We start from the raw sequence: 12,190 nt of genomic DNA, 5'->3' as shown, positions 1-12,190 counted from the left end.
ATTAAAAGAACAGGCTTGATGGTCCGTATATAAAAGGATAATCAGGCAATTTTCTTTAATTTGGTCCTGAGGGACCATCAGGTTAAGAATACAGCACAGGAGACAATAACGGGGAAGGCCTGGACCAAACTTACAGAGCATTCTCCAAATCAAGGCCTCTACCAGAGCTACTTTTTCATAAAATGATGCGATTTAGATATACTTAAAATTTGAGACCTGTGTCACATATTTATTATATTTCAATGCTCCCTTTAAACTGTTTAGAAGGCCTTGACCATTCGCACCGTAGTATGTGCCAAACCGGCACAAGTTGAATATGTCTTTAACAAGATTAGTACGGGTCTAGGAAGGGAGTGTTACATACAATACAGAGAAAGGTTTACATCTGTGGCAGAGCTTTGTAAATAATAATCTGTGTGCACTTGTTGCAATAATGCATAACTTCAGAAACAAATAGTAAATGAACCAAATACATCTAAAGAGATATTAAGGATAGCTAACTCTGGTCAAATCTGAAATGCTATAGTGATGATGGGGACAGCTCACAAGAATGCTTTAATTATTTGCAGAATTAGTTCCAAGAGAAAATATTCAAACTTTGCCTAACTTTTTCTTTCATTTAAATGCTATAGTGCAACAACCGAGCACGTATTGAACAAGTCACATACCTTTGGTAACTATTTATCTGTAAGAAACATTAGTTAGATTCCTTACCTTAGAATATATCCAGGCGTCAGGCTGGATCCGGAAAGTTTTGCGTAGCAGTACCCCGGCGTGTCGGTAGGCGTCGTCTGCGGCTCCGTGTCCGTCGTTGGCGCCGGGATGACATCGGAGTACTTAGACGCCGCCCTCGCGCGTTGACGTCAGTTCTTATACACCGCTTTTCCGTGCCAGAAACGCAGAGCCATGATAAAAACCGACACTGGTGCCATGAAACTAGGGCCCTCAAAGGGATGTACCTTAACCCTAGATATCGGTTCACAGACTGGGGAGGATGGGTGGGGCGGTAAGGAATCTAACTAATGTTTCTTACAGATATATCGTTACCGAAGGTAAGTAACTTGTTCCTCTGAAAGAAACACGTTAGTTTGATTCCTTACCTTAGAATAGATACCCCAGCAGTACCAACCCCAGTGGTGGGTCTGCGAACCAAGATCAGACCAGAAAGTCCTGGAGAACGGAACGGCCAAAGAAGCCATCTCTCCGGACTTGGCAGTCCATGCAGTAGTGTCTAGCAAACGTGTGCAGCGAGGCCCACGTAGCTGCCTGACAGATGTCCTGCAAGGGGACTCCCCGACCCAGGGCAGTAGCAGCCGCCGTGGCCAGAGTGGAATGGGCCCTCAGCCCAACAGGAGGCTCCTTTTTCGCCAAGGAGTAGCAAATTTTGATGCATAAGATGACCCACCGAGAGATGGTTTGTTTGTGTACCGCCCATCCCTTCTTAGAGCCCACGTAACCAACAAAGAACTGGTCATCCACTCGGAACTGGCGTGTGCGGTCCAGATAGAATGAGAGCGCACGTTTTGGGTCCAGACGGTGGAGCCTCTCCCTCTTTCGAGGGATGCGGAGGCGGAAAGAAGGTGGGCAAGGTGATAGACTGCCAGATGTGGAAGGCAGTGACTACCTTGGGCAGGAAAGAGGAACGATTTCTTAAAACAACCTTGTCCGGATGGAAAGAAAGGAAAGGAGGCTTAGAAGAAAGAGCCTGGAGCTCACTCACTCTCCTGGCAGAGGTGATGGCAACCAGGAATGCAGTTTTAAGAGTTAGAAGACGAAGAGGGCAATTGTGAAGTGGCTCGAAAGGAGCGCACATCAAAAAAGTCAGAACAAGGTTCAAGTCCCACTGAGGCATCACAAAAGGAACAGGAGCAAACATGTGAGTGATGCCCTTCAAGAATCTATTTACAACAGGGGACTTGAAAAGAGAAGGCTGATTGGGAAACCTTAAGAAGGCCGAAATAGCAAAGAGGTAGCCTTTGATAGTGCCCAGAGCAGACCCCGGCTGGGCAAGAGAAAGAAGAAAGAGGAGAACCTCTGAAAGAGGGGCAGAAAGGGGATCCACAGCCTTTGCTGTGCACCATGCCACAAATTTATTCCACCTGCAGGCGTATACAGATTTTGTGGAGGGACGCCTGGCTGCCAGAATCACATCACAGACTTCAGGAGGCAAGTCAAATGGCCTCAACTGTCGCCACTCAATCTCCATGCATGGAGGTGGAGACTGGACAGGTTCGGGTGGAGGACCGTCCCCTGCTGCTGCGACAGAAGATCCTCCCAAAGAGGCAGACGAATCGGGGAATCGACTGACATGCTGAGTAGCTCAGGATACCAGTACCTTCGTTCCCAGTCCGGAGCCACAAGGATAACTTGGGCCCGGTTGCGCCTGATCTTCTTAAGCACTCTGGGCAGAAGTGGTATAGGCGGAAAGGCGTACAACAGACCGCAACTCCACTCGCAACGAAAAGCGTCTCCGAGCGAGTGTTGCCTTTGAAATTCCAACGTGCAGAACTGATGACATTGCGCGTTCTCTTCGGTGGCAAATAGATCTAACCAAGGCTCTCCCCACTGCCGAAAGAGACATTGTACCACATCCGAGTTCAGACGCCATTCGTGATCCATCATGCACAGGCGGCTGAGTTTGTCCGCCCTGGCGTTCAGGGAACCTGTCAGGTGTTGAACCACCAGGGTGACGCCCTGGTGTTCCAGCCAGTGCCAGAGGTGCAGAGCCTCCTGGCAAAGGGTCCACGACCCCACCCCGCCCTGTTTGTTGCAGTACCACATGGCGGTGGTGTTGTCCGTGAACACCTGCCCTACACTTCCCCGGACAGAGGGAAGGAATGCCTTCAGTGCAAGCCGGATCGCCCGCAGCTACAAAAGCTTGATGTGGAGCCGGGACTCGGCCGGAGACCAGAGGCCTCTGATCTCCGCCTCTCCCATGTGGCCCCCCCCAGCCCAGGAGGGACGCATCAGTCACAACTACGTGCTCCGGTTGGGGCGAGGGAGAGGGATCTGCCGCTGACCCAATCGCGGTCCGTGAGCCACCACTGCAACTGTCTTGCAGTGCCCTCCGAGATCAGGACGTAGTCGGACAGGTTGCCCTGATGCTGGGCCCACTGAAACTTCAGGTCCCACTGCAGAGCCTGCATCCGCCACCTGGCGTGATGCACCAGAAGGATGCAGGAGGCCATCAGCCCTAGAAGCCGCAGCGTCAACCTGACCGAGACCCGGGATAAAGGCTGAAAGATCGGAATCCAAGCCTGAATATCCCGAACTCGCTGTTCGGGAGGATAAACCCGAAACTGCGCCGAATCCAGAACCGCTCCGATGAAGAGGAGCTTTTGAGAGGGACACAGGTGTGACTTCGGCACATTGATGGAAAACCCCAGCAAGTGCAGGAGGTCAGGCATAGTCTGGAGGTGGCTGATGACTGTCTGGGGCGAGCCCGCCTTCAACAACCTGTCGTCGAGATAGGGGAAGACTGACACCCCTAATCTGCGCAGATGAGCTGCAACCACTGCCATCACTTTCATGAACACCCGTGGAGCACTGGTAAGGCCAAAGGGGGAGCACGGTGAACTGAAAGTGCTCCTGGCCTACCGTGAACCGCAGGTAGCGCCGGTGGGCCGGCAGGACGGGGATGTGAAAAAAAGCGTCCTGCAAGTCCAACGCTACCATCCAGTCTCCGGGGTCTAGGGCAGCTAAGACCTGAGCCAAAGTCAGCATCTTGAACTTCTCCTTCCGGAGGAAGCCGTTGACATTCCGCAGGTCTAAGATAGGGCGTAGGCCCCCTTTGCCCTTCTTGGGGACCAGAAAGTAGTGGGAACAACCACAACGACCTAGTTCCGGCCCAGGAACGCGCTCAATGGCCCCCTTGGCCAAGAGGGCCAACACTTCCTCTTGCAGAAGTTGCAAGTGATCCCCCGACACGCGGTGGTACTGCAGTGGCATGGCTGTAGGCGTCGCCTCAAAGGGGAGGGAGTAGCCCCATCGGACGATTTGCAGCACCCACCTGTCCGATGTGATGGAGGTGACGGCGGACCCTGCCGCCCACTGGCGTCGAATGGGCCTGAAAGCTCGGACTAGGAAGGCTTTGAGGCAGATGCTGCGGGGGTGGATGTGGACTGGCCTCGCCGTTGTCCCCTGGCACCGCCACAGCGGTTACCACGTCCGCCGCCGCGTTGGATGTTAGACTGCAGCCTGTGGCTGGCAGGACGTGTAGGGGCGCCCCTTGCTTGGCCATGAAAGGAGCGAAAAGCAGACTGCTGCTGACGCTGGCCCGAGAGGCCCAAGGACTTGGCCGTAGCCCTGGAGTCCTTGAAGCGTTCAAGCGCGTGATCTGCCTTGCCACCAAAGAGGTCGCTGCCATCGAACGGCATGCCCATGAGGGTGTTCTGGACATCAGCCGAGAAGTTGGCGGACCTCAGCCAGGCGTGGTGGCGAACAGTCGTTGACATCGCCCTGCCCAGCGAGTCCGTGGTATCCAGCCCACATCGTATGGAATACCGCGCTGCGTCTTGTTCCTCCGCGAGGGCTTGAGCGAGCTGCGCCCGGGCCTCCTCCGGGCACTTTGGCAGCACGGCTGCAACCGTATCCCACAGAGAGTGGGTATAACGGCCCAAAAAGTAAGCGGTGTTGACTGACCGCAACCCACAACCGAGGGAAGAGATCAGTTTCTTGCCAAACTGTTCATACCTTTTGGTTTCCCGATCTGGGGGTGCAGTCGGGAATGCGGATTGGGAAGTAGAGGCCTGGATAACCAGGCTCTCGGGGGGGGGGGGGTTGGGTGGACAGGAAGCTAGGGTCGCCCGGAGCTGGGCGGTGGCGCCAGGCGACATTCCTATCTACAGGGGGACCTGTAGCGGGCCTGGACCAGGTGCCCAACAGGACGTCCATGAGAGCCTCATTAAATGGCAGTAGAGGCTCCGGAGAGCCTGTCTGCGGTTTAAGGACCTCAGTGAAGATGTTAGACCTCACAGTTGCGTTGCCTTGGCAGCCCTCGTCAGCACCACACTATAAGCAGCCCCCTCCTCCGTAGCCACGGTAGGAGGGGAGACAAAGCCAGTGTCAGGTGAAGTGTCAAAACCACTGGCTTTCCCTAGCTCGTATGTCCAGTCCTGAAATGACTGACACCCCCGTGTCAGAGGGTCCTCAGACCCTTCCCAATCCCCTCATCCTCCATCTCCTGATATTCAGGGTCAAAGGCTGGAGCCGGGTCAAAGAAGAATTGCTCCTCAGCCGGCGTCGAATGCGGCGTCGATCGACGCCGGTCCGGCGCCAGATCCGGACTGAGGGAGGGATCGGGGACGGCGCCGGGTGCGACACCCTGGGGGTCGATGCCAGCGGGGTCGTAAGGTCGACCAGCGGCGACCCGGATCTGGAACCGGAGCCAGCGGGGGCCTGCGGAGCCGGGACCAAAGTCACTGATGGCGCCGGGGCCGAAACGCCCGACGGCGCCGGGGCCGAAACGCCCGACGGCGCCGGGGCCGAAGCACCCGACCCGCATGGACTCCCAGTCGGGGCCGCGGGGCCCGGAGGCGCTCCCGCAGGACCAGACGGAGGAGAGAGGGACCTCATGGCCATGAGGAAGGACTCGATCTCCTCTGGCGTCGCGTTCAGTCCAGGGACCGGCGGGTATGTAGCTGGCCGCGGCGCCTGCGGCTCCAGTGGAGCCGGTGTCGCCCGAACCCCCGGCGGCGTCGGGGGCAGTCGGAAGAGGAATGTCGTCTCTTCGACTTCTTGTGCCTCTTATTTATTTATGTGACTTATAATTTATGTGACTTATAAAGCGCACTGTCACCTTGCAGGCATCCTGGCGCTGGAGGCTCTTACCTGAGGACTTGGAGCCCGACAAATGGTGACGACTGCCGGAGCTCGAGGCGCTTACAGGACCGCTCCCGCCTAGCCTTCGACGTCAAGGCCCGGCAGTCGGGGCACGACCGGTCGTCGTGGTCGGCCCCAAGGCAATAGAGGCACCGGCGGTGGGGATCGGTAACCGACATCAGTCGGTTGCAGTCGGTACAGGGCTTGAACCCGGGCATCCCTACCGGCACCGAGAGTCAAAGACTCGAGAAGTGATCAAAAAGGATCGAAAAAGTTTAGTCAAAAAGTGACTAAGGTACTGCTTTTTCCGGACCTGCGCTTGCTGGCGCGGAAAAAAAGACGAACTAACATCAGCGCGCGAAGGCGGCGTCTAAGTACTCCGACGACGTCATCCCGACGCTGACGACGGAGCCGCAGACGACGCCTACCGACGTGCAGGGGTACTGCTACGCAAAACTTTCCAGATCCAGCCTGACACCTGGGGATATTCTAAGGTAAGGAATCTAACTAACGTGTTTCTTTCAGATGAGAACTTTTCTTTGTTTCTACATTTTACTAACTTTTACATCTGTGAGTGTCCAAGTAATTTCACAACAGCTTCAACATCATTTTCCTTAGGCCTGAACTGCAAGATCCATGAAAGAGTGTTGCAATTTAAAAAAGTGAAAAAGGTGGCAAAACTTCAAGAAAGTCCAACCAAGACCGTAAAGCCCCCCCCCCAACCTTCCTGCAGTGTGTTACAGAAGTTCTCTCAATCCTACACAAGGACTGGGAGCAACTGTCATCACCTTTCAAAGTAGGGTACGAGCATTCCTGATCTGTGAATCCAGTCCTGAATATTATCCCTGCTTCAAGTTCAGCAGCTCCGACACCTCAAGTATGAATGGCCCGGGCCAGTTCTGCTAAACTACATTGGGGGTGGGGAGGCTTGTAGGTTTGAGCCTCAACAAACATGGTATGTAGAACCTCTCACGGAGATCCTTCAAAAATCACAGGTATCCTATCATATGTATGCAGACGACACGCAACTATACATAAAGATCGCCTCCCTTGAGGACATTGACCTAATGAACAGAACACTAAAGAGAGCTTTGCAATGGTTAACAATAAACCATCTGAAACTAAATACCCAGAAAACAGAATTCCTGCTAATTTCACCGACAAGGAGCCAATCTGAAGTTAAAGAATGGACTAAACTGGTGACGGCGCTAAATTGCACCCCGACCCTAGTTAACTCAGTCAAATCACTTGGAATTACACTAGATGAAAACCTCGACATGAAAGATCATATTAACTCAATGGCCAAGAGCGCCCGCTTCCATTTGAATTACTTAAGGAAAGTGAAACCCTTTATCTCAGAGTCGGATCTAAAACTGGCTATCCAATCACTAGTCATCTCGAGGATCGAATACGGCTGCACCACATTAGCGGGCCTACCGAAAACATCCACTGCACCACTAAAAGCCTGCCTCAATGCAGCGGCTAGACTCATTACGGGAACGAGAAAATTCGACCACATTTCCCCGCACCTGAAAGCACTAAACTGGCTACCTTACGAAGCCAGAATCCAAATGAAGATGGCCTGCATTACACACAAAGCGGTTCACTACAACACGCCTAGATACCTAGCCAAGAAACTTAAGCTATCAGGGGGTAACAGAACAACCAGAAGCGCAAAAGAATTACTACTACGACCAGCCTTTTTCCACAAGAAAAAGACCTACAACCGAGCATTCCCTGGAGCCGCCCCCAGAATATGGAACTCACTCCCTCCAAACATCAGGACGATTCAAAATACAATGACATTCAAACGAGAACTGAAGAGCCACTTGATGAGTAAATACCCTACATAGAAAATTAAGATGACTGGGTCGATCACTTACAATAATAGAGGGTTGTTCCTCGTCATGAAAAATGACTGTTGCCGTGTTCAAGCTGAGGCCAGACACCTATAACTATATCTCACAGACAAACTTTATAACCGCTACCTCACTGTATTTATCTATCCATTTCATCCTTGAGATGCACTGGAATGCCTTATAACACTACCTCACCGAGCTAGGTTTGCTATTCTGACCCGAGCCAAGCCTGCTCGTCATCTATTGCTAATTGTGCAGTTAATAGGAGTATATATATCTAATCACGTCCTTACAGTACACTGCCTTCTACCTCATATCTATTTGTTATTATTAATGTTACTATAATGTCTATATGTAATTTCTTTCCGTGTTAAGCATCTACTGCTAATTGCACAGACAATAGGAATATTTATATCTAATCACATCTTTGAGTACAGTGCCTTCTACCTCATATCTATTTGTTATTATTAATGCTATTATAATGTCTATATGTGTATCTCTTTCCGTGTTAAGCGCTCTGATACCCACGGGTCTTGTCCGCGCTATACAAAACTCTATAAATAAATAAATAAATAAATAAAATGGTAACCTTGCAAACTCCAAACTCGGTAAAATGCTTTCTGATTGACAGACACCTGATCATAGGAGGTACACTCAGTTGCCTAATCAACTTAACAATGGGCTTAAAATTACCCCAATATGGATTCCTAGGACATCTCCAGCACATTCATTTTGATGGGGGAAACTAAAAAGTAACCAGATTGCACGTGCCTTCATAACTTTTAAACTACTTAAACCAGTCCCATTATCAACTCAGTGAAGTATTGAGTCGTAAAAAGCATTATTGGTTATGAAAGTCAGTCAGTCACTAACTCATTCACATGAAGAGTAGCAACCACAATAGGTGAGTTTGTGAAAGAATTATTTTTACTGCACTCCAGCAGAGGTTACAGGAAGAACAAAACCCCCTTTGATAAAAAAGCGTAAACTTCATGATAATAGTAAACTTCCATAAACTAGATAATGTCTGAATTGACAAGGAGTTGATTTGGTAGGCAGGAAATGCTTATGGGAGACCCTGAGAAATTATGATGTCCTTGAAGATCTCCTGCTCGTAATTCAGGAGTTGCACAGCCAGAACTGGGCTCAGGTTAGTCAAGCCACGATGGGGGGGCCCGACACCCGAAAGAGCAATTAACAATGGCATCAGACAGGGCTGAGTTTTGGCTCTGCTTCTCTTTGCCATATTTTTAGCAGATCTGCCATCCATCCTGGGGACTGTCAGAAGTGCTAGCCCAAAAGTGAATGGGAAGCATTTATCCTGTTTGCTGTATGCCGATGATCTAGTAGTTTTAGATCAGACCGAGATGGGTCTACAAAGGAAGCTAAATGCTTTTAGCACATATTGTACGGCAAAACGACTTACAGTAAACATGGATAAAACGAAAATCTTGTGTTTTGGGAAAAGGTACATGAAGTTTAATTGGTATCTGAGACAATGCAAATTAGATATTGTTAATTAGTACAAATATCTTGGAATATGGTTTGTCAATTCTTTAAAGTGGGGCACACATCTGGAGGCACAGAAAGTAAAAGCCCAAATATCGGTAATTGGACTGAAAAAATGTAATTGTAGTTATGGAGATATGTCCCATAGACCCCTGTTGACGACCTATAATGCAATGATGCCCCGCAACTTCAGTATGGAGCAGAATTTTTCTGTCTAGGCGGCAAAAGGTCTTGGAATATTGAAGAAGGGAAATGATTAAAATCATTATTGTCCCTCCCTGGCTCCTCAATGATCCAGGCTATTGGACTAGAGCTAGGGTTGACTGCTTGGAATGTCCAGGTGCAAATAGGTCTACTTCGATTTTGGAAACGTCTGTGATTACGGAAGTGTCCCAATGGTGTATAAAGGAAATTGAGTGTAGTGAACTAAAATGGGCCAAATCAACATGAAAGAAACTTTATACCATTTGTGAACTCTTGAAGGTGAAAACTGATCCACAGACTTTGCACTTTTTTACCAGAATATTTTCAATAGGATATTGTGTCAGTGATATGCAGCTGTTTTTCAAATCCTTGCAAATGTGTAAACTATACATCAACAAGCACAAGCAGTTCCATATATTTACACTGTGTTCATACTTTGCGAATCCTGTGTGTCATGGCCGGTCTAAAGAATTTTTCCAAGATGAGGGTAGACTTGCATCTGAAATAATCCAGTGACTCGGGTCCCTAGTGTATGTAACTTCTCCTTTTGCACTACATCCAGTCTTGCAAGTACACTTCAATCTTGAACTGCAGCTATTTTGGCTCTTAATTTCTGGATGACCAAAAAAATCTTACTTGGATAAAAAAAAATCTATAGCTTAAATTACTTCGTAAGAGGTGTGTGCAAAATATGAGCCTTCAAAAAATAAAGTGCTTCCTCTAATCAATTTAAGATCTAGAATGTAGCCTCTGCATTAGACACATCTTAAAGAATTGCAATTTTTATCGCCATATAACACAACTGCAACTTTCAAAAGATAATGCATTTATCTGCTACTGGTCATGAGTAATAAATGTCCTACCTGTTGCTTGTTGTTCGGAGTGTATGGCAGCATGGTTGAAACATGGAACATAATTTCATAATCTTTGTAGGTGGTATAAAGAGAGTGGGTGCCAGTCGAGTCCGCTGTAATCAGGAAGAAAAATCTGGATTATTCCAAAGCAGTTGTGATCTTGAAAGAAAAACAACTCTTGCACTCTAATTGCAGAATAATATCCCTATGAAATAACTTAAATCGACTGACAACTTTCAGTCATGACTCATTAGGAAAATGGTTTGTTAAGCTAAACATACAGTAACTTCAATTCAGTCAGTCAACTAAGCTAAATTTCATGTACCAAGACTTCAAACTTTTATGCGCGAACGTAAAATTTTGTAGCTGCCGTAAGGGAAATGTTCACTTCTATTAAGGACACGGAGGCGAGGATTATGCTAATCTTTCTTCACTGTATTCATTACACCTACCTTTCCCACTAACCGCAGATAAAGTTAGCGGAAAAACTGAACCAATCACAGTCCACCAAAGTCTTAATAATCCTTGAATCCTTATAATCCAACGTTCCTCTCTATGACCCCCCCTTTCTCCGTGCAATAGTAGCCTTCAGATAAGACCCTTCAGTCAGTTCCATGTTATGCACTACTGCCAGGAGGCTCAATGTGGTGCTTGGAGAGCCAGTAATTATGGGAGCCCGGGACCTCAGTGCTGTTCTAGCCCTGGGACTGAAAATAACCCTGAGCTCCCAGGGGTAGCAGCCCTGGGTGGGGCACAAGTGCTGTACAGTACAAGTCGGACACTGTGTCTCTATGCCCAGGTGGCTGCGAAGCGGGTGCTCTGTAACGTCCGGATGGCTCCACCATGGTCAAGTGACCCGCCGACTCAAGAGAAAAGACTTTGCATAAGGAGCGCGGAGCACATTTTTACGGGCGCTGTTTGGGCAGAAATACTTTTTGGGAAAAGCAGTGAATAATACACATCCACACAATAAAAACCATTAAGTAACACGGTGGCACATATCAGAAGGCTGCCGGAGCAGCGAAGGAAGAGAGGGCATAGAGAGGAACAATGGATTTTAAGGACATTGGTGGGCTGTGATTGTTTGAATTTGTCCTGTTTCCTTTCCTTTAGGTTCATAGGAAAGGTGGTACTTCATGTTGGTTTGCAGGATGCTGTAATGAATAAAGTGAAGAAAGATGAGCATATTCCTCGCTTCCGATCACGACACAATCACATTTTCTGTGTAACAAACATATTGTCAATAATGTTACGGGGAGAGGATGTGGCGTAACGGCCACAGCAGCAGACGTTGAAGCTAGGGAACCAGGTTTGTGTCTCAGCGTTAAACTCTGCATCCTCTGATTGCGGGCAAATCTTTGTGCCAAAAAATGTACGTGCCCATCTGTAATGCAACTGGTGCTCATGTAATGCGCTCTGATTACCTTAGAGTCGAATTTGCACTACATAAAACTGCACACAAAAAACGAAATGTTATGCTTTTCCATCTGTCCAGTGGCTTCTGAAGCCATAAACAGTGATACTTCTAATCATGTCACTGTAAGGTCTACGGTAATTTTTTGACTATATACCAGCTACTCCTACCTACTTAGCTCGCCCCAACACCCCAACCCTAAACACGGGGGATTTGTCATTTAGGTGATCTTATTGCTAGCACCCAAGAAAGAGCACAACTAACGCAATGCACAAGGCTCTAAAAACAAAAGCACACACGCCTGGTTGCTCGCTAGCTAGGGCTTAAAAGAAACCAATGTATCTGGCCTTCCACTTTACCCCACCTCATCCATTCGCCCGTGTCTTGCATAATGTATTGTCTTGTTAAATATTACTTCTATAGGAAGCCTCTTCTCGAGAATACCCTGATCGAAGTCCGGCTGTTCACTGCAGTGATGTTACAACCGGAGTTACTAAAGTGAAGGCCGCTGTGGTGGCCGTCACCAGGGA

General features: G+C 48.8%; 1 protein-coding gene across 3 annotated transcripts in view; it reads right to left on the bottom strand.

The window, feature by feature from the left end:
* Positions 1 to 12,190, bottom strand: part of SIPA1L1 (signal induced proliferation associated 1 like 1) — a 681,304-nt gene that overhangs the window by 274,464 nt on the left and 394,650 nt on the right. For all 3 annotated transcript variants that reach the window (XM_078659472.1, XM_078659473.1, XM_078659474.1), the window contains exon 8: positions 10,256 to 10,359. In XM_078659472.1, the coding sequence (XP_078515598.1) occupies positions 10,256 to 10,359 (104 nt within the window). The remainder of the gene's footprint in view (positions 1 to 10,255; positions 10,360 to 12,190) is intronic.

The sequence above is a fragment of the Lissotriton helveticus genome, chromosome 9 (assembly GCF_964261635.1).
Source record: "Lissotriton helveticus chromosome 9, aLisHel1.1, whole genome shotgun sequence".
In the NCBI taxonomy this organism is placed as follows: Eukaryota; Metazoa; Chordata; class Amphibia; order Caudata; family Salamandridae; genus Lissotriton; species Lissotriton helveticus.
This window is presented reverse-complemented; position numbering and strand designations above follow the sequence as displayed.